The sequence below is a fragment of the Thermobia domestica genome, chromosome 7 (genome assembly GCF_964235325.1).
Source record: "Thermobia domestica chromosome 7, izTheDome1.hap1.1, whole genome shotgun sequence".
Lineage (NCBI taxonomy): Eukaryota > Metazoa > Arthropoda > Insecta > Zygentoma > Lepismatidae > Thermobia > Thermobia domestica.
This window is the reverse complement of record NC_137460.1, coordinates 289,756,246-289,780,571: the sequence shown is the minus strand read 5'-3', so window position 1 is coordinate 289,780,571 and position 24,326 is coordinate 289,756,246. Positions and strand designations below refer to the sequence as shown.

The window sequence follows — 24,326 nt, the reverse complement described above, 5'->3', positions numbered from 1 at the left end:
TGAGCCCTCCATTCGATAGAGCATCAAAGACTATCTGAAAGAAGTGATGGAATTTTTCAATGTTGAGCCCTCCATTCGATAGAGCATCAAAGACTATCTGAAAGAAGTGATGGAATTTTTCAATGTTGAGCCCTCCATTCGATAGAGCATCAAAGACTATCTGAAAGAAGTGATGGAATTTTTCAATGTTGAGCCCTCCATTCGATAGAGCATCAAAGACTATCTGAAAGAAGTGATGGAATTTTTCAATGTTGAGCCCTCCATTCGATAGAGCATCAAAGACTATCTGAAAGAAGTGATGGAATTTTTCAATGTTGAGCCCTCCATTCGATAGAGCATCAAAGACTATCTGAAAGAAGTGATGGAATTTTTCAATGTTGAGCCCTCCATTCGATAGAGCATCAAAGACTATCTGAAAGAAGTGATGGAATTTTTCAATGTTGAGCCCTCCATTCGATAGAGCATCAAAGACTATCTGAAAGAAGTGATGGAATTTTTCAATGTTGAGCCCTCCATTCGATAGAGCATCAAAGACTATTGAAAGAAGTGATGGAATTTTTCGTGTTCCTCTTACCGTTCCCAAGATATTGGCCAGAAAAGTTCCAATTTCAGGAGATCTAAGGAGCCATATTTCGGGAATCGTAAGTCGTAGAGAGATCATATTGATGTTGATCAATACCAATATTAATTCAATATCAGCACCAGTTATTGATTCAAAATTAATTCTTTTTAAGTTCGTTCTAGCAATGCTTTTCAACCATTCTAAACTGGTTATTTATGAAATTAATGTTATCCTCTTCTTTGTTTAAGTTCCTTTTTCCAGTGTTGAGTTTTGTATTTTCATTCTAATGAAATATGCTTCAAAAACGTTTCTTTCAGTTAGTGATGTAGCACGGTGTAAAACCTTGATATACGGCACAATATGTTCAGTTTCCTTTCTAAACGTTTATATATATATATACATTATATAAAAATACATAAACGTTGGCAAAAGAAATTAAACATACTGTGCAGGATATGAAGGTTTTGCGGCGAGCTGATTTATTTATTTTAACACATAGTTTATCGAAATAACTTAGATTTCTTAACAGTACTCACCTTTTGGCCAAAACAAGATAAAAGGACATATAACCGAAATATCGTAAATAATAATTTAAGATCTGGAACACTGTAAAGTGAGTAAATCTTTATTAGACGTTTTAGTTTAGAAACACAACCATTCTCACTTTTCGGAATTAATTCTGTGAGTTCTGTTATATCTGATGTATGTTCATTTATTTAATAGATCGATTTCTCTTCTTTCTCCGTTGTCAATGATTTGCGAGAGAAGCATTAAGGACAGACTTTACAGGTTCACAGTTCCTTATTTGAACATTGCACAGCATGGCTTCCTGCAATACAAATTATGTCTCACCAATGCTCTAAACTGTATCTCAGAAACTTTACAACTGGATGTAATATACTTAGATTTCTCCAAAGCTTTCGTTAAAATTGACATCCACTGCTTGTTTACAAGCTATCTAATAGATTTAATCTTCATGACAAATTTCAGCATCTGCTAAAGGATTATTTCACTAATCGTATGCAACGTGTTGCCCTGACAGATGCATCATCCAAATTTATTCCAGTTCTTTCTGGAGTTCCCCAGGGTAGTGTTCTATGACCTCTGCTATCTCTTCTTTACATGGATGATATCCCTTCCGTCCTGTCCTGTAACTACGAACATTCTTCTCTTTGCTGACGATTCTAAAATTTTCCATAAAATATCTTACCACAGAAGATGCCTTACGACTTCAACAAGTTCTCACTAAACTTACTGACTGGTGTGCGACTTGGAATTTAAAACTAAACCCTCAAAAATGTTGCACGCTCAGTATATCTTTGAAAAAACATAAAATTTATCACAGATATCGTATTAACAACAGTCCTATCGAAAGAGTTGCAACACATAAAGACCTCGGAGTATTATTCGATGAGAAACTCACATTTGGTGATCATATTACCTTTACTGTTAAGAGTTTGAATGAGAATACTGGATATTCTTTACAGATTTACTGACATTCGCGATTTCAAATAACTCAGTGGTTTCTTCAAAGTTTTGTATCTCCTAAAACTGAATATTGCTCACCGATATGGAATATGGCCTATGCTTCAAACTCATCCCGTTTTGATTCTGTCCTTAACTTTTTTCTTGCTATTGTGAAACAAAGAGTTCTTTCAATGTGTAGTCTTAATAAAACAGTGCTCCTAAGCAAGCTTAATTTTCAGACTCAACTTACTCGAGGGATGGTTGCAGACTTGCTGTTTCTCCATTAAATTATCGTAGAGAAAAGAAACTTCGAATTATTGGTTTCCGTTCTCAATTTTCGCGTGCCTTCTCGCCTTATTCGCAATAATCATATGCTACTTACATGTAACAGCCAGATTATCAATTATAAAACGTTCCATATATCTCAGGCTGGCATCATTGTATAATAGTTTATCATCACATGTTGATATTTTTGACTCTGAGAATCATTTTAAAAATAAAGTCTTTGTAAATATGGTAATATTGTATACATGTTTTGTTATTTTTTATTATTTTTAAAGATTTTTCTTTCTTTTTTGTTATTTCTTTATACGTTGCAACATTGTTTCAGTATAAAATAGACACTGATCTGTAGCTGAAACATTTATAAATATATAAATATTTACAGACTGATGGTATTGAGTATATAATACATAACTACAGTGATTCTCGATTGGTCCACTAATAATCCTGTTTTACTTGTGCTAGTTTGCCAACATGCCTCTCACAGAGAACTGTTACTACAGCTATGTACAGTACTGTCATGATTAAAGGTGCAATAATGAGATAATAGGTACTCTATTTGTAATTTAATGAGAATCATCCAATGAAAATAAACGTTTTTATTCGAGACCTATGTCTTTGGCTTGAAGCGATCTGTACACAAATTACACAATTCAGTCGGAAGTTAAGAAAATAATAAGGGACAGGTAAAAGTGATTTTTTTAATTGTTAATTAAATAATGAACGAATGGATTAATGAACATAGCTCATAAGGTCATAAAATTCAATTTTATTCTCATGGACTAGACAACTACAATGCTTTTCTTCGATCCGCCTGCAAGCTCCTTAAATAATGAGACAGCTAGTTATCATAGACTCACGCCACAGAGTTATCAGTATTAAAGTAATTTTTCCTACGGTATGGTTATAAGAAAGAAAGTATCCTGTCCATATTTGATACAGCAAGGAGAGTTACCAAACACATTAATATTCCCACTAAAAGTTTTACAAGTGTAATGTAAGTTAATGCTTCGATATGTGGGTCACTGACCGAACACAAACAATATGCTAGCAAAGTGATAGTACATAAATAAATTCTGGTCAACAGTAGAAAAGATGACATACTAGAAGTTTCATTTTCGCCCGCTAGATGTCAACAGCTGAAGGATGTCTGCTACCATATAACGGCATGATGTGTAACTCCTATTATCTTTAGAAAATACAGATTAAAAAAAAAAAAAACTTTTTTTCGTTGAAAAGTTATTCTCTGAAGTAACGAATGGACGTTAGTCACCGTTACACGTTAAGATGTTAAAGAATTGGCTCCGTTAACGAACTCGGCTGAGATAATTGCTCTAACTATCTACTGCAAACAACAAAATTCAAAAATCCACTTTCGCTAGAGAGCTACCGTGTGTACTAACGGATAATGGTAAGTCACCGTAACCTCTTAAGATGTTAACGGATTGACTCAATTAACAACTCGACTGAAACAATCGCTCTAGTAATCTATTGCCAAAGCACAATTCACAACTTCAAAAGTTATTATGAAGAGTAACGGGTGTAGTAACATTGCAATATTAGAAGTCCCCAACAATCTATTCGAGCACAACAGAAACTATAAATTACTATTGGCAAGGAGGGACACACTTTTCAGTTGCATAAAAACCCATCTTTCTAAATTTTCTCGAAAACGAAGTATGAGCATCTATCCTCAAGAATGTTATTCTACTCACCTCCATTGATGTGTGTCTCAATATTATACGAGGGGTGTCCTGTAAGTTATCTACCTAGACGAGGGAAGGAGCAAAATAACGCCTGACACGCAGGCCAAGGTCACTGTGGGGAACCCCGCTGTGTAATCTGAGGTCAGTCGGAGTAACATATTGACCGTGAGCATTAGTGTTTGTGTACGCCTCGCAGCGAATGTTTGTGTGATGGCCCGGAAGATTCAAGCTGCTGTTCCTGACTGTAGTTTCCAAGTGTTGAATCATCTTCCCTACAATCCAGACATGGCCCCTAGTGAGTATTTCCTCTTCCGAGACCTGAAGAAACACCTGCGGGATACCGTTTTTCGTCGGACAACAATGTTCAACAGGCCGATGTTCACGGAGGTCTACCCAGTGATCTGGCCATGACAAACACTATTTTTTCTCTGGAATTTCTTCGCTGCCCACAAAGTGGCAGACCTCCATTCGGACTACATCGAAAAACAATGATGATCAGTTAAGTTTATCTGCATTCCTCCCTGTCTAGGTAGATAACTTATTAGACGCCCCTCGTACGCCAAAAATTAAGGTTTAGCAGTTAATAAGTTTGGAAGGCATCTCCTTAACTACCCTGTGCACTGTCATCTTGCCATGTCCTAATAAAAAAGCTTCCTCCTTTAGTATCACTTTTACCTTAACAGATGGCGGGTTTATTGTATACCACCAATTTTTAGGTTTACAATAGAAAGTTCGTTTCTCTCGAAAACTAAGCATGAAGATGTTAGTTAATCCATTTATTCAGTTCAGTAACATTTATCGATTGAGATACGTCTTTTCTTTCTGTTATATTGTACTACTATTGTACAATTTCTTTTATAAGTTTCAAACTATTGTTGTGCTGAACAAAAACTGTTTCTGTTTTAAAAATATATAAACAGAATACTTCCAGTCTTCCGTCATAATTACTTAGATAATTGTATAAAGACAGTTTTGAGTTTTACATGATACAACGTAGGAGTCTTTACACTGCTAATGCCAAGGAACTGATTATGATCTTACACTATCATCGAATAGATTCTCTGATACAACGATGAGAAAATCCTTCGTATTCTATTTCAGAATCAAAAACAAACCAATCTAACTCGATATGTACTCCAACACTTCAGGACCCTTCAAGGTCTGATCTAGTGATTGGCGTCAGGTTTTCAATATACAGCAGGTTCTCAAGTGGACCGAACAGACAACATAATACAATAGTGCGTGCCGCAACAAAGAAAGAAAGAAAAAAAATGCAATTTTCGTACTTAATGTTGCATTTAAAAAGTTAGTAAATATATAAAATCTTACCTAATAATATAGTACTTTAAAAAAGTAGAAGAAAAAATAAGAAATGCAGGTAATAGATGGATACCTATTGTTTACTTTCGTACACTTGGCATTTTTTCGTGCTACCAGCATTCGGATATCTGGGGACTAGCGCTTTTCAGAATAAACTTCAGATGAATATCTGCTAACCTGGATATCGGTGGAAGAAAACAAAAGAACCCCGAGGAAACCCACGAACATGGTGTTTGCCTACCAGAAACCCCACTTGGCACGAACTGGAATCGAACCAGAGATGCCACGCACCAGAGGCGAACGCTCTACCACTGACGCAGCGTGCCCCTTCAAGATAGAGAGGTGGGAAACTTAGAGTATAAATAATGAATGTCATATGAAAAAAAAAAAAATGCTGGTTCTACATACATATGGCCACGTAAGGCATCCGGAAAGAACCTGCATGACTTGATACAATTTGATGAATAATGTAATGAAAGATTTGTCATAATCTCAGAAATAACACTTGATATACGGCATCAGGTGAAACAAAATATGTAGGACCTAATGCATGTAGAAATGAATATATATATTAGTGAAGCAAATGAAAGGGCTTAGCGAAATGATTCAAAAGGGGGTTTACTATGTATAATGAAGTTATAAATGAATAAATGAATTTATTTATAAAGTTACAAAATGTATTTTGAGCACAATACTAAAATTGTCATTACTGCCTTAACTTAGATTTTAGGGTTGTTGTTTTTCTGGTAACATTGTAATTTCTATAAATGGCAACACTGAAAGTTCTTCAGGTTCACTAACATTGCAGTATATTTCGACTGAGGTGCGGGTTGGGGGAGTAATAATTCCATATTTGCTGGCTAAATTTACCGCTTATTCTTGATTGAGGATTACGGACAAAACTCAGAGAAAATACCTATAAGATTGTATCAAAACATAATGAGCTTTGTGAAAGTTACAAAAAAAAAAAAAAAAAAAAAAAAAGTTAAATCCACTACTTTATTCTTTAACGATTTTGATTTTGATTGATTCCATGGAGATGATTAAGAATTCTCAATAAAAGTATTACATCAAAATCAAAAACATTTTTATAAACGAAAATTATCGTGGAACCTATTTTTTAAATTGGCGGAAAAAAGAGGGCGTAAATTCATCTTTCAGTTTTGACAGATTCTAATCCCAATCTGTGGATGGTGGGAGGCATTAAGAAACTCTACACTATGTTCTGCCATAATTTAATAATTTTTATGTAGTTTATATTGAACATTTGTCTTGCATGTATAGGTTCAAAGTTACAACAGGAGGATACATTTTAGCTTGTTGCTCGTAACCATGGAAAACGGGTTTCACATAGTTGGTTAAAACACCAAGAATGCTAAAATTCAGAAGCATTACGTGCAATCCATATCACATACCTATGATGATTATCAAACAACTATAGAAATCACGTGGACACTCCTAGAGTACACGGTCGTGAAACAAAGTAAAACGCTAGTGAGATGGTTTTGAGTTTTGAGTGAGTGTGAGTTCGCGCTCTGGGCTGTCCGAAATAATACTAATACACTGGGGAGCTCTAATTACCTTCACAATGGCCAAGTGCATAATTTTTAATCATTTAATCCACTGAAACATTTTATAGTACTTAACTGCACAGCCCTTAATATAAATATTGTCATCACGATGAGTAAAGTTGATGTGACAGTTGTCGAGTTTTACTACTATAACAACCAAAAAATCTAGAAAACTGCTAGAACCAATAAATAACTGTGTAAAAAAAGAAATGAAGTCTTTGAGTTTTACGTCCCACGGTTATGCCGGTTAGGCTAAAGGAGACGGTGATTATGAGAAATGAATGAAATGGTGGAATGAAGAAAGTGGGAGGAAACGGGAGAACCCAGAGAAAACCCACGTACACGGTGTTTGTCCATCACGAAGTTCACTTCGCGGGAGCAGGGTTTGAACCCGGGACCCCATACACCAGAGGTGAACGCTCTACCACTGAGCCACCGCGGCCCCCAGAATACCTGCGTATATTTGAAAAAGGAAAATACCCTAAACAAACTAAAACAAACGGAAAAAATCTCATTCATCACCATCTAAATGGCCTCCGCAAGGCCATTACTTTATTAGCCATTTTCTGCAGAATGACTTATTCGAAAAAATTTCGCCCTACAACAGCCAAACTCTTACAAATATACATTCTCAACATAGAAAATGTCATTCAAAATAACAGTTTTTACGAAACTGATGCAAATTGACACTTCTCTGAAGAAATGGCAAAGAGAAAGAATGGCAGGAATGGCATAAACGGAACATTCAACACTATGCAAAAGATGCGATGGGTACTCCTAGCACCTCAAGATGAAATATAATTTTTTTTAGAAATACGATCGAAAACTTTAAAGGGTTGAGACGGATGGTATTCATACTAAGTAAATTATTGGAAGAAACGTCACCCAATTGTACGAAGCGTCCAGAGGGAAAATGATTACAGATACAACAGCTAAACTTCCAGCGAGAGAAACGCGGAGTACTTTCCGCACTTTTACCTGACCGCTCATTCCTTTTTTCATGGGATTGTGTGTACTTCTTTCTTTGATAGGAATAGATGTTTCTTTCAAACCGCTGGACGCACATCTACGAAATTTTCTATTTGGACATTCAGAATACAAAATGATTTCACCTGGACCAATATTCGAAATTCCTCACCGAACATGATAGAAAGGGGCAAATTCCACAATTACTACCTTTGGATATGAATGTATGATATTTCGTATATGTAGGCTTTTTTGCTTCAAAGAATGAGGTTCTGTCATTCATTTAAACAAATTCAATATCAGTGACATAGATGAAAGGACCATAAGTTATTTATCAATGCGATGACAACATGAGTATATTTGTTAAGGGAAAAAACCTCCGTTTGATAATCAATGACATACACTCGCAGACGCAGAACATTTATTATACACGTGAGAAAATCAGAACATTACATTACTTTTCAACATATTCACTATTCAAATTGAGGCACTTGTTATAACATTTACGTAGGAAGGTTTGAAATTCCTTCTTAAAAAAAAAAAAAAATCCCGCCTGAGAATGAAGCCACCCTCTCATAGCACTGTAAAGTGCATTGTCACTTCTCGAAAAACAATCCGAGAAATTTGGAGAAAGGAACACAAAGGTGAGATATCGTGCACTCATGGACTTCACCGACAGTTTTGTCAATTTCATTGCTGACTATAGATGAGCGCGCACATCTTGATCCATCGCGCACGTCAGTTCGTCCATCTTTAAATATGCGGCACCATTCACGCATGACACCTTCACTCATCACGTTTAGTCCGTGAACACCACACATTTCGAGATGAATCGCCGTTGCCGAAAGTTTTTTTTTTTTTTTTTCACTCAGAAAGCGTATTAACGCACACACATCACATTTGGCGGGTATTTCTATTGGAGCATTCATTTCAATTGTTACAGTGGACGAATGAACTGGAACACAACCTTCCCCTTCCACTGCACACAGCGCCACAGGACTGACGCCGCTCTTCACGCTCATTTCTCGCACATGCGAAAACGGAGATTTATTTTTTCGAATTGCCCTAGTAATTTAATATTCTACAATTATACCGTTTTAGGCTAAAAGAGGTAAATGATTAATAAAAGAGAATGATTATGAACGAGCTTACAAATAATAAATAAAGAAATAACAAGAATAACGTTAGGTTTCTAAAGTAGATTCCCTTTCCATTATGCCAACAGTATCTTAAAAAAGACTTGATGTTACCAAAAAATATGGTTCTAAATTAGTTCTCAAATCTCCGACGAATTTAAAAAACAACTTAACTGAATACAAAAATTACCATGTAGAGAATCACAGCAATATATTTAGTAACATGTTAATGTCTACAAACTTACATTGGAATGACAAAAGTAAATGTAACTACTATATACACAGTGTGCTAATGAACTATACCAACAAACTGTAAGAGATGATTCCCTACATCAAAATAAGAGAAAAAGTTCACATCGACCAATGGCGAAAAGTGCATAGTTTCAAAGCTAGGGCTGTCCAAAATCAAGAAAAAGCTAAATTTCAATAGGCCCTATTTCGAATTCCTGAAACTGTGGATGGTGATTCTTATCAGCGTAAAGGAAGCCAGGCATACACAGTCCAAAAGCGCATATTTCATCAATTGTCAATGGAATTCTCAGGTGTAATTCTCAGATATGCTCTCAATAGAATTTTCAGATATATCCTGATTTCAAGAAGGGTCCAAAGTAGGCATTAGGTAAACCTTGACAACAATGGACATCCAATGCTTCGGAGAGAAGGTAGAAGTGTTAGGAACCGGCAGCTCCATGTTTCTTTGTGTTCGCAATAACGTGTGATGGTATGTATTTCGTGACGATATATTTCACGTTTTCTTCACTTTATAAGCGTGAAAGAAAACATCGCACCATGCGTTTTTGCGAATACAAGAAACCGTGCTGCTGACGATTTTTAACACTTCCGACATTGCGCCAAAGGATTTCGTGTTCTCTGCTGTCAAGGCTTATCGTTTGCCTACTTTGGACCAATCATAAAGCCAGAACATATCTCAAAATTCGGTTGATGGCACGTCCGAGAATTTCACTCTCCACGGAATACTCTGTACACCCATTGAACATTAATGATATGGATTTTTGGATCGCGTATGCGCGACTTCCTTCACGCTGATAAGGACCACCATCCACAGTCTCTCGAATTCAAAATAGAGTCTCTCGAAATTTGGCTTTTCCGCGATTTTGGACAGCCCTAGCTCTAAAACTATGCACTTTTCGCCATAGGTCCATACGAACTTTTTCTCTTATTTTGATATAAGGACCTTACCTCTTGCAGTTTGTCGGTATGGTTCATTAACATCCTGTATATATATATATGTACGAGGGTAGGGGCAAAATTCATGGCAACTATTTTTTTCTTGCAGATATGCGAACGGACCACAAACTTTTATGTGTCGTGTGGAAGTTCTGCAGGCATAGTGTGTATGCAGAACAACAGATGGCTCTGTGATAGCTGGTAGTAGCACAGCGAGGGCTGTGAAATCAGTCAGTTGGTGAGTGTCGTGCGAGATGGAAGTAATCCGTGTTGGGCAGCACTCTTACATCAAAATAGCCGTTCTCCGAGGGAGAAATGCGATCGAATGTCACAGTGAATTAGTGGAAGCCCTTGGGAATAATGTCCTACCATACCGGACAATAGCACGGTGGGTAGGAAAGTTTCAGCAAGGACGTGTGTCGACCAGTGATAAGCAACGTTCGGGACGACCTATCAGTGCGCGAACCGACGTGGCACGTGCCGTCATCGAGCAGCTCCTGGATGAAGACAGACAACGGACGCTACTGGAGTTGGCGGAGGCAAGCAGCATCGAGAAACGCACCGTCCACAGGATATTGCGTAACGAGCTGCAACTACGCAAAATCACATCGCGGTGGGTACCGCATGTATTGACGGAAGTTCAAAGGTGGATGCGCTATGCAATATGCTCCGACCACCTTGCACGCTGGCAACAGGACGGCGATCAATTATTGTCACGAATAATCGCCATAGATGAATTTTGGGCCAGGGCATACGAACCAAAACTGAAACGTCAGTCCGCGGAGTGGCGACATGCTGGATCACCAAGGAGGCAGAAGTTCCGTCAGAATTCTTCCCCAGTCAAATTGATGGTGATCGTCGCGTATGACGTCAGGGGTGTCATTGTTTGCCACTTTGTTCCACATGGAAAAAAAGTGACCGCACAGTACTACAGGGACTTCCTGGTGCGACAGGTACGACGTGGCGTTCGGGAGAAACGTCCGGATGTTGTGGACAGTGCCATAATCCTGCACGACAATCCAAAACCACATAAAGCAGAGTGTGTAGGGCAGCTACTGCGACGTTGAGGATGGGAAGAATTGGAGCACCCACCGTACTCTCCTGACATTTCGCCCTGACTTTGATCTTATTCGAAAGATTAAGGAACCACTACGTGGTAGGCGGTTTGCAAGACGCGAGGACATTGCTAATGCTGTGTGTGAACAGGTGACCCGATTTATATATGGTGCGGCAAATGCTGAAGCGGATGGTATTCAGCGCCTCCCACATCGTTGACAGCGTGTGGTGCAAGTAGCAGGGGACTACTTTGAGGGTCTTCAGGCCCAGGTTTGTCATGCCAACTGTATGCGTACTGTGTTGTCATTCTTTTGCACCGTGAAGGCCATATTGCCCTGTATACTACCGTAATAAATTAGTGTGTTACGATATTTCAGTGCTATTCACTGTTCACACATGTAGTTAACACCTTGTCCTTTCGTCTGTATATATCACATTTTCCAACCGGATTGGTAGCTTCAAGAAAGAAAAAAAAAAAAGTAGTTGCCATGACTTTTGCCCCAACCCTCGTGTATATATATATATATATATATATATATATATATATATATATATATATATATATATATATATATATATAATAGTTTTAAAAGGGTATGGTCTCGAAGTAAACATTTATCCACTTCAAACCTTCCCCCTCCCCCACACACAAAATAAAGGTACACCTGCTTTATAAGACTACTTTCCAAATCGGAAGACCTACTTATGAATCCTACTTTATTAGATCTAAAGAGGCTAAACTCAATCTCGTTAATGGTCCACTCGACAAGAGTTGGCATTATATTATTATCTTCGGAATACTACGATAAATTATTAATCATTAATTTAGATCTGGAAGCATTCGAATTTTTTTTCTTTCTTTTCCACACTGGATATGTAAGAACTTTTTCAGCAATTTCTTCGTACATTTTAAGAACTTAACGGATATACTGAATGGCAACTCTGGAACTATTTTTTGAAGAATAACAAACAGTCTTTCGTAAGTTTACAGATCAGCTGTCTATTTTTCTCAGTGATTTGGAGTGAGTTTCACTGATTAAACACTTTTGGAAGTTTCAGTTTTTCAGGAGGAGTTAAACCTATTATTTTTGGGAAGAAATTAAATATTAAATGTATAAAAATCAAGCAACTCGGTTGGAAACTTCAAGGTACTGTAGCCCGGAAGATGTAAGACATTGAAATGATTGGCATACAATAAAACTCCAATATGCTAAAATATAGTATATATATTATTGTTAGATATTCTTATTATGAGCATATGAGTTTCTTATTTCCAGGGCACGGATCTTGTTGACAAGTCAACTTTTTTCTGTTACGCATAAGACAAGGTAACTTCAAATAAAAACGTTATCCGTCAACTCAAGGTTCTAAAAGTGTATTGTTTTAGGGTCAACTTTTGGTCACTTTTTGCCTTTTTGAAGTTTCAGGTCATTTTTTAATATTTTAAGGTAACTTTCAGGTAACTTATGGTCTTTTTAATATTTTTTTCTTATACATAAGAAACTCTTAAACTGAACACTGTTTACGGATTTGAAAATACAAAGTTATATCTTTTCCTGCTTCCTGACCATTTGGGGTGGAAAACTGCATTTCTAAAAAGCTAATGAACACTAAGCTGTAGCTGGTTGATTAGGGGTAAGGACTGGTACGTGTCCAAATAGATGGATTTGGATTATTGACCACAAAGGATGTGATCACGAGAATAACTAAAAGTGTATTAGAAGACTTGCAGAGATTTTAAACAGTTTTTTTAATCTATTATTCTCATGTATTCAGTCTACACTTGCGAACTTCTATTCTTTAAGTGTGCTCTTAGCTTCAATCCGGGAGTGAATTGACGCTTTCAATACGTAAAATGCCGTACAATGGACTGATCAATAGACTACAGCTAACTGAAACAAAACTTTTGGGAATGAGTAAGAAATGATAATTAAAGTCCAATAGATATTCAAAAAATGACATGTTTAACAAAATAAATGTTTTAAAAAAACGTAAATTTTAAGGTCAATTTTTGTGAATTTTAGGGTCATTTTACAGGAATTTTAGTGTAATTTTATAGGTCACTTTCTAGAAAATTTTAAGCCAACAAGATCCGGGCTCTGCTTATTACGAAAGAAGTCTTGGAGTGAGAATGTGCGAAGGAACGGGAGAACCACAAGAAACCATACAGACACAATTTTATCCACCAGAAAATTAAATAACCTTCGTGGCTTAGTGGTAGAACGTTCCCTCTACTGTGTGGTGTCCTTGATTCGATCCCGACTGGTGTCACTTAGGTTATGCTGGACAAACACCGTGTAAGTGTGTTTTCTCGTTTCCTCCCACTTTCTTCATTCCACTATTTTCATTCATTCTTATCACCAGTGCCTGCTTCAGCCTACACGGCATAAACTTCTTAATTTCTTTTTAATTTTTAAGTAGTGTAGGATGGGACACGCGGCTTCTCCACCAGAAATGAAGTCTATCACTCAGCCAACGTGCCTCATTGAAATTAAAGTCTAGATAGGAAAGACGGCAGTGTGTAGCATGCACTGCATTATATAAAAGGTCTAAATCATAAAGGTTTTGGGGGTTTAGGACGAAATATAACTAACTAAGTAACTCTATGGCCTATGGAACCCGGAGGTTCAATGCCGCGTTCACAAAAGCTCTCCACTGACTTCTATCCTTAGCTAACTGCATCCAGTTTCTACTCTGTATTCCAATCTCTGCGAGATCCATCTTAATATTGTCCTCCCATCTGCGCCTAGGTCTTCCTAATGGTCGTTTTCCGATTGGTCTTCCAGTCAAGACTTTGAAAGCGTCTCTACTTTCTTCCATTCTAGCTACATGACCCGCCCATCTAAGCCTCCTAGACTTGACGACCCTAACAATGTTGGGTAAACCATATAAATTATGTAGTTCCTCGTTATGGAGTTTCCGCCATTCCCCATTCCCGTTCCTCTTGGGTCCGAATATTCGTCTCAGGATCTTGTTCTCAAATACTTTCAGTCTATGTTCTTCCCTCAGAGTAACTGACCATGTTTCGCAGCCATACAGAACTACAGGCATGATTATCGTTTTGTATATTTTAAGTTTCAAATTCCTCGACAGAATTCGCGACGACAAGAGATTTTGAACCGAATAGTAACACGAATTCCCTGTGTTGTCATTCTTTTGCACCGTGAAGGCCATATTGCCCTGTATACTACCGTAATAAATTAGTCTGTTACGATATTTCAGTGCTATTCATTGTTCACACATGTAGTTAACACCTACAGGACGTAGGACTAAATATGCTAGTTAGAAAACATCAATTTCTCAATTTGTTTTTAAGTTTATAAAATTTCCTGGATTTCTAGGCTAATAGCAACTTTGTCATTATTAACAATGCAGCCAGTCAAACTAAAAGAAATGTCTAACTTGTCTGAGCTTAATCAGAAGGAAGTGCCCCAAATACAAGGCAGTTACGGTCCCTCAACTGAATAAATGTCACACTTGCAGTAGACACCTAAAAAATGAACACGGTCGTAAGACAACTAAATTTGTTATTTTTGACAGCCGGTTGTTATGACAATGACACCAAGCGTCCCTCGCGTGGTCTGCAAAAAGCGCAACCAAACTTTCAAGCGTTACCACACCCACATATGGAAGCAAGTGCATCCCCAGGTCCAGGAATTATAACTTTTTGTCTTCGTGATATATTGTTCATTATTGACTACGATACTCTATAGCTCTGACTTACTAGGATTTTGTTTAATATAAGTGTTCTGCGGTAAGCACATAGAATAAGTGTACCTGGTGTTGAGTGTAATCAGCACACATTATTCCAATTTTAGTCAGGAATGATTGAACACAAGCTCAGGGCACACTTTAACCCAGTATATAAGCGAGGACGCCCAAGGTTTTATTTTTCAAAAGAAGGATTAGTGTTAGCAGTTAGCTTTCTGGGCTTTCGGCATCTGTGGCCACGTTAGCCCGTTACGTATGAGGAATGGTGTTCCTCGATGGTCACACTATCCGAGGAAAGGAAAGATGGAAGCGGCCTGTGGCTTATATGTTAGGTATCATCCCGGCATTTGCCTGGTATGAATTAGGAAAAGCCCGGAAAATCTCATTCAGGATGGCTGGCCTGAAAAAAACTTTCTCGACAGTGTCCCCCACCGGGGATCGAACCCGGAACGCTCGCTCTCTTCAAAAGAAAAAGTTCAATGAATGAAAAGTCAAGCTCGTGAAATAACGTGCGCGGTGAAAAAAAAAAAAAGATAAAATTAGGGATCTATGAAAGACGTAAATAACGTTCTCGAATGACCGGCCACTGCTGTAAAGACAAGCAGACACTGTTACAAAAATCAGGAAAGAAAACGACGAATGAGAAGGGGCATTGTCATTGGAAGTTATCCTGAGTTCTCTCGAAAAGGAAGGGGAAAAGTGGGAGGATAAACAATTACGAAGTTGGAGGACCCCAACAGGAAGCTATTCGGCACTTGTTATATTACGAGAAAAGAGTATCCAATATTCTAGCCCTGAAGACACAAATCTTTTCCATCGGATTAAGTCATGCCTGAAAGTATGCCAATTGAACCTTGGCTTCCAATTTGAAACTTTCTTCTTGTACAATACGAACGGGGAGGATGACATTGTTGCCTCGTGAAGCAGATTGTCTGAGAGCAATTAGCAACGTCAACTATGCAAAAACATTGAGACACGGATCAACACTGAGCTCGCTTTAGATAAAAGATACGATGAAAAGGTTAATGCCGGCAAGGGAGGGCACGGCTACTACTTCAGGATTATTTTCTCCTTAATTGCTTATTGCTCTCTCGATGCAAAAACACACGAGATTATTATAAGGAAATGTGTGCTGATTCATTCTCTGAATGGTTTAGAAATTGCATATTGAAAATAATGCTTAATTTCCATTATAATCACCCTACGATTCTGTAATTAGAAACGAAGTTCCAACTAGTCAGTAACGTAAAGTACAGATTTTACCTTGGTTAGTTACAAATGTGGTAAGCAAATATGAAAGACTAAGTATTCAATCGGACTTAAGAAGGCAGAACTCATGGATTTGGTTGTCATTTATAAAGGAAAAATACTTATATACAATCGACTATATCAGCGTTTCTCAACCACTGTGTTGCGAATATACGTCAGGAGTGTCGCGAAATTTTTAATGTCTTCTAAGATCTTCCGCACATAAATTACCTTTAAAAAAAATAAAAATTTAACGCCAATCGACTTATATGTCGTGATAATCTTTCTTTCTCATATTCCTGCTTAAGAGTCATAAGCTTGTTTTGTGTTAATATGTATTTATTCAAGATGCTTGTAAGATTCGTATCTCATAATCGTTCCAAAATAATTAAAAAAAATGTATTGTATGTATTTTTGTGTTTGTGTTTTTGCATCTAGGAAAATATATCATATGCAGGGGTGTCACGAAAGTTTAAAATCTACTTTAGTGTGCCCCAAAGGGAAAAAAAAAAAAAAAAAAAGTTGAGAAACGTTGGACTATACTGAAAAAAAAAGATACTTGCAGTTATTAAGTTTCTATTTTATCACGATCGGAAATTCAGGCCGCAATGAAACATTATGTGGCGCTAATAATAGAACATAATAATAATAATAATAATAATAATAATAATAATAATAATAATAATAAAAGCTAAAAATGTAGGCACGTAAGGGTATACTAGAAGAAGGCGAGAATGAACATGTGATATCCTTGGGTTTCGGCTTCTTTTCTTTTGTGAAGATAAAGGCAGTAGCAGTGCTTTGTCGCTGTCGCGATTACAAATATATTATTTATTTATTTCTCTAGGTCTTGTAGATTCGCTAACATCTAACTGAATTTATAACATCTAACTGCATAACTTTACATTTTGACGTGCTGTGTACTTAATGGGACTCCTAAATTAGAAATCTTTATGCGAACAATAACAGCAGACATTGATATATGTACAAACAATTATAAGAAATTGTAAATAAATTCTAAGAATTAAACTATCAAATACATATCTTGTCACAGATTGTGTTTGTACTCAACACGTAACATTCAAAAATAAAATTGTATAACAATAATGACGATATCTTTCTTCTCTATTTTGTTCCAAAACATAACAATTATTGACTAATATTCAATGAATATTTTTTGTTTTCCATTCCTTATATATTTGTCATTGAGGCTACAGAAGATGAGATAATGAAATAAGAGTTGAGATAACCAAAAGAGCGAAATAGGAAACCCGAGAAGAAAGCACACGTTTCCTCTTGGTTAAATTTTCATCTAATTGGTGAAGAGTTCTTTATTAAATTAAAAGAATTATAAATAAAAGCAATTAAAAACACACAAATAAAAGGTTTTATCATTCCAGAAACAAGATATATTTCAGTAAATTTCCCATAAAAAGCAGAGATCCATTCTGAGAACTCCTTAAACAATTTACGTGTTACGGAATATCCACTAACCGAGAAACAGCCTTCATACAAGACAGTTTCGGTTCTAAAATTCTAACAACATCACCATTACTGGGTTTCTATTCTCCTTAATGTTGAATAAATATTAGTCTTTTTCTCAACTTTTTTTGAATACAATACCAGACCAACTACATGATGTATAATCGTACTGAAAGAAAAATTGTCCATCTGCCATTTTCAACATTCTTTTTCGTTATGTATCACAAAGGAACGGAGCAGATTACTCGTACTGCGCTGGCCTCCTCTAACTAAGTACAACAAACACAACATGTTCCTTATCTTCTTCTATATAAACATAATCTTACCGGATTCATTTAGAAACTATTCTCAGACAAATCTTTTAAGCAGCTGCACCGAAAGCTTCTGAGCACTGCTGATTTTTTTTAAAACTCTTCACAGCTGTCTTGACAAACAATCGTCCACATCCTCTTAATTGTCCGTATGAAATCCCAACATTTTAACTTAAATGATCACGGTCAAGGCATAATTCAAATATGGGTAACTAGATTTTTTCCTAATTACACAAGTGACACAGGGAAACGGGAAATTTTGAATGTTAGAGTTGGCAAAACTGTAGTGTCGGCAGTTATTCGGAAGCGATGCGTGGTTGTTGTGAACCCAATGCCATTTAGCAATCATGCAACATTGGAGTGTTGCGGAATGTGCTATCGATGGCTTGCTAATTTTTGTCGAACAAAAAAGGAGAAACTTCTGGTATTTTCGATTAGAACAACTTCTTATTGTGCATAGTATTGAACCCAGACTACTCAGTTAATTGATGGTGATAAAATACGTATGTTCAATACGCAACTTTCTTATTAGTCATCTTATGTCAAATAATTATAAATTATATAGTTTAACACAATTTTCATACTCAATTAGTACAACAGTCGAGATTAAAGATTTATCAGGTTATTGTCAAACTTTCTCAGAGTGGAAATACTAAATAGTATTGTCTTGCTAAAGATAACACACAGTTCATGTGTGCTTTTTCTCACGTACTTTAGAAGTAGGACGTCATGTGATTAATGTCTAAACACTTTTGACGTAAAGTTAGTTTTCTGACACCATCCACTTCTCCAGTAAATTTCACATATGAAAATCTCAGTCAATCGGTGAAATGGAAAATACATTCAAAGTTCTGTGAATATTTAGTCGTTTTTTGGACTTTTCGCGTGTCGAGCCATCCACCGCGTTACGCGATATGTAGCATGGACTTTTAGAAAAGAAATACACAATACATAAAATAAAGATTTGTTTGTGTGACTGTCTGCGTGCGGACTGGGGACCAGACGAGTAGATCGAGAGTTACCAAATGTTGGTCACGGGTACCTTGGTCCAGGCCTCAGACAAAGACGAAGCTACTTTTTCAAAATTCGAAACAGGGGGAGGGGGGCATTTACCGGCACATTTAAAAGTAGTAGAATATGACTCATATTAGTGTCAAATTCAAAGTTTTCGCCGTCGCTGAGATCAATGGTAACACTTCTATTAGCGATGACTTTCAAATTCAGCTACCATTGCATGCGGGCTGGGGTCACCTGCGGGGCGGGGGGGGGGGTAACGAGACAATGTAAAAGTAGTAGAAAATGACCGATATTTTTTTCCTTTCGTTGTTCAGTTTGTTTACATAGATATTTTATCTGACCCATGCGAAGAATGGGTATTTCAGCTAGTGCAACTGTATTTTCAACTATTTTTGAATTGTTTCATTATACTGAACTAATGATTCTTGGGTTTTCAGGACCGCCTACACCAAGGACTCTCGTGCACGGAATAACTCGTGCTACGATATTTTGTTTTACTGTTATACGTGAAGGAAACGTGAAATATACCGTGACAAACAATAAATACAGCTGACTCAGGTCTATTTGGCAACTTCTGTACTATCTAGTCTAACTGAAAAAGAAAAAAAATCCCCGTAATAAAATGATGATTCTTTTCAATGATCTGGTCGACTTTTAATGACTTCATATAAAAGGAACTTTCCAATAAGAAGCAGTCATCTAACAAAGACTTTTCAAGAACTTAAAACCGACCACCATGAATAGAAACAGTTGGTAATCCGAAGAGGTAAGGTCAGGACTATATGCTGGCTGTGGCTAGTTCGATGCTATCAAGTTCCAGACTTTTTTCTTTTTCTTTTTTTTTTGGGGGGGGGTATTTTTTAGTCAAGTGTGGTTTTGTGTTACCGTATTTACGCGATTCTAAGACGCACTTTTTTGTCGATTTCTTTCCCTTCCAAAATCAGGGTGCGTCTTAGATTTGAGTTATGCAAATTTAGGCCAGATTAGATGGAATTTATAGTCTTGGCCTGAATACGTAAGACTTATGACTGACCTTTGCATGACGTTCGAACATTTTGAAAGATTTGCTTGGCCGTAGCGCCTAAAGGAGGCCTTAGAGGGTACACTATTATAGAACATTTCTGCTTTATTTTTACCTCTGAAACAAGTTTTCTGTGGGTTGTATGCGCAATTTCTAGAATGCCCTGTACATATACATACATATATATTGGGAAACAATATAAACACGGTTTGTGGACAGTTGATGGCTTAGCAAGGGATAATCCTTGTCACCCATTCTCTGAATCGTTACGAACAGACAATCTTAAAACTAGATTACTGGAATTTAACTACATGTTACTTTGATACATTAGTGATCAATTTACGAAAGCGAACAATTTTTGATTCAGATTATGAACAAAATACTATCTAATATTAGAAAAGCAGCTGCATGAGAAAACAAGAGAGCATATTTAATTTACTAGATTTATTCATTGCAGAAAAAAATATATGTAAGACAAAAATATAGGCTAAACCAGCAATAAGTTGGCAGTGCAGTTATGTAACATGCTTTCTGGGCAAAAGTCAGTTTATGGGAAACTTCTTTCTTTAAAATGCCTCTAATTTATGAACCAGCAGACAGGCTGTAACGGAGAAAATATGTATTTAACGGATTCTGGGAAAAAGAAATGGTTTCGAGTAGGATACCGCACAGCATATAATTTTCTACACGATCAAAAGGTATAGAAGAAATAGGATGGCATTTAGTATCTCCCCCAAATCCATTGACAGCTCCAAAGTCGGTACTGTGATTTATAGTGAGCTTTTGTAAACGTCCTAGTTTATGCGTATACCCACCATCGCTGACGCGCCTGCTCCCTACCGGGACCCCTGGTACGCTCCTGCCCTTACTCGGTTAGATAGTACTCGTCCTTCTTAGTGGCCATGGTTCGTGTTTTATGCACTGTAGTTTCTATGCAACACGCCTGCACTGTATTTATACTCATTACAAATAACGAACCGTAATCACTACCAAGTGATTTGCAGGAGAAACTAAATAATACCCGAAGAAATGTTTAGGTTAAGCCATACTTTGATTAGCCTGTGTTCTCCCTTAGGTTCTCAATATTTACTGTCTTGGGGATATCAACATGCTGTAATTTCTTTCGTCTCTTTGGTTTGTTGAATCACCCCTTTACATTCCCCGCCGAAGCAGATTAACTCCTATCAACCACTTCTTCCTAAATATAATGGATGTTTTGCCATGCTTCGTCAATACTGGTATTTACTTACTCTTATACTGATATTTTATATTACGACTGCCGCGGATACACATTTCAGTAGTAGTTCCAACCCTATTTGAAGCAGCAAGGGTACTTTGGTAAGTAACTTGATTTGGTACTAAAGGAAGTAATTTGATTTTAATAAGTCTTCTCGGGCTATCAGCCAAATGAAGATATTGACACAAGATGTTTCGAATGCAGACATCGCATTCATCTTCAGGGATTGGAATGAAGAGACCACAGACGTGAGCATGTATATATAGTGACTATTTAGGGGCAGAGTTTTAAATGGGGCTTCCGATTGGCTGTTGTAGAGGCTACGAGAAATGGCTCTGTTAAATGTCTGCTTTTATTCCTAAAAAGGGTCGACCAGGTAGGGCTGAGTTGAAACCCATTGAATCAGTTGAGTCTGTTCCTTTCTCGTGAGATAGCTATGGCTTCATTTTTTTGTTCTGCTGTGCTCTGCTACACCTCACTTGCTCTGATAGTGTTGACTTTACAAATCACAAGCCCCCATCCGTAACTTTGCCCCTAAATAGTCACTATATCATCACTATATAGTCACTATATCATGGACATAACCGAAAATTTCGGGTATCACAGCTGCTTTTGGGACTCCTCAGCGTAACGCATCTTCAATACTTGTTCTGACACGCTTAAATTCATTTACCCAAAGACGAACACTTCCATAGAAAGAATACGAGTCGCCCAATATAGGTAAACTCCTTTCATGAATTTCCTTCGCTGTTTTTCTTTCCAGGGAAAAAAAAAAAAATTGAATCACACCATTAATTTCAATTTTAACAATTTCTTTCTATTATTCGAAACACTCCTGCTTAAGTAACTATCAAAAAACAAATAACTGTCGGAATTACTTAAACCACAGATTATTTATTCATAGAAATGAAACTTTATGACTACATATAAATATTAGATTAGCGCCATCTATTAACATGCGAACCAAGTTATTTATCAAACTGTCCTCGTATGTCTTAAGACATCGATACAGAAAAAGAACGTTTGATTCTGATCAATCAATCATCTATTTACAAATGGTATTCTGATATCAACTTTCTATTTTTTATTTTATTTATTTATTTATTTATTTTTAATTTAACAATCATCACATCTCATAGGCCATTTTATACTGGATATCTAACAACAACAATGACAATGGAAAATGATTTGGGAAGGTATCGGCCAGTGCTTGTTTAGTAGGTATAATCCCAGCATTTGCCTGGTAGGACTGAGGAAAACCCTCGAAAATACCAGTCAGGATAGTCGGTAGCGGGAATCGAACCCACGACCTCCCGAATGCGAAGGCAACGCTCCACCACTTGACCTATACTGTATTTCTTTTTATGCTCAAAATCTTATACACTGGATTTAATCGTAGATACTCAGACGGTACAGAGCTAACATAATTTTCTTGTACGAAAACATGTTAAGCACATTACAATCTGTGACAAGATGTAAAGAGAATAGTAAAACGATTGATACTTACATTTCACCTGAAGTCCCTGGAACTGCATCGTCATCCTTTCCTGCTGTGTTACTGACAGCAGCAGATGTACTAGGCACGTCCTCAAGAGTATCTACCGGCATAACTTCTTCCTCATCATCACTACCTTCATCATCATCTTTCACCTCCGTCTCAGAGTCACCAGCAACCGGGGTAACTCTTTCATCTTTGTCAACCATGTTCGAATCTTCTTGCACTTCTTGCAGGGTCACTGAATATTTCACTTCCACAAATGCTGTACAAGACTCGTTTTCATCATCGCTAGCTTTGCCGCCCATTGAAGTGTCTAATGCACCATCTACTGTGCCCCTGCTACCCATACATGATTCACGTTCGGTTTCAGATTTCGGTTCACTATTACACAATTCTGCTGACTCTGGCGATTGTCTTTGTTCCCCATCACTAGTAGGCTGCTGGTCACAACTGCTTAGAGGATCCAATTCATCTAAGTTGTGGTACTCTTCTGATTCAATTGGCTCAGTTTTCACCAATACACACTGCTGAGATTCAGCCATATCGCCCGCATCAGCTTCGGATGGCTCACTGTCTCCTTTCTAGAAACAAAAGACATTCAATGAATCACAGTTATTGTGGAATACAAATAGTACAGATGAAGTTTACATTAAAACTTTTTTTTTTTTTTTAAATTTGAACTTTCAATTTTCATTTGACTGATAGCGAAGATGCGTCCTGTTAAATTATATAAACCAAATAAATCTAAGGATAATGATACCATTTACATGGTAAATGTTTTGTCCTTCAAAATTAATACATCTTAATACAGTAACACATGTTGTTAACTTCCCTGCGTCGGTGTCTAAATTTGGGGATGATGACACAGGAAGTTATCTTCCGTTCACCATCGAGAATGAACGGGAAATAAGCTAACTGACTTAAATCATGTAAGAGACAAAATACTTGAAATAACAAATCAGATTTATAATGAATTATGCTCATGTATTTCAAATATGAAGGAATATTCGAATGTGTGAAGAGTGAGTGAGTGAGTGAGAGAGAGAGAGAGAGAGAGAGAGAGAGAGAGAGAGAGAGAGTGTGAGTGTGTGTGTGTGTGTGTGTGTGTGTGTGTGTGTGTGTGTGTGTGTGTGTGTGTGTGTGTGTGTGTGTGTGTGTGTGTGTGTGTGTGTGTGTGTGTGTGTGTGTGTGTGTGTGTGTGTGTGTGTGTGTGTGTGTGTGTGTGTGTGTGTGTGTGTGTGTGTGTGTGTGTGTGTGTGTGTGTGTGTGTGTGTGTTTGTGTGTAGCGGTCCTGCCAGATCTCGATAGCAACATTGCTGGACATTATACCACTGATAACAGATTCAAAAAAGGAAGACGTGGGCTTGCAGACACAACCTCCTGGAACGTCAATGGGCTCGGTCTTCTCCTTGCGTCAACGAGGTCCTTCTATGGAGTCTTAAACGACCATTCGTGAACTTAAGTACACTCGGAGTAAAGTGGCTCTTATCTCTCGGATGACTTATACTTCTCTAGTTTGATGTCACTTGTTATAACTCACTCCGTCA

General features: G+C 37.2%; 1 protein-coding gene across 6 annotated transcripts in view; it reads right to left on the bottom strand.

Moving 5' to 3' along the window:
- Nucleotides 1-24,326, bottom strand: part of LOC145691021 (uncharacterized) — a 123,192-nt gene that overhangs the window by 84,230 nt on the left and 14,636 nt on the right. For all 6 annotated transcript variants that reach the window (XM_081766560.1, XM_081766562.1, XM_081766559.1 and 3 more), the window contains one exon: nucleotides 22,789-23,360. In XM_081766560.1, the coding sequence (XP_081622686.1) occupies nucleotides 22,789-23,321 (533 nt within the window). In that variant the 5' untranslated portion in view covers nucleotides 23,322-23,360. The remainder of the gene's footprint in view (nucleotides 1-22,788; nucleotides 23,361-24,326) is intronic.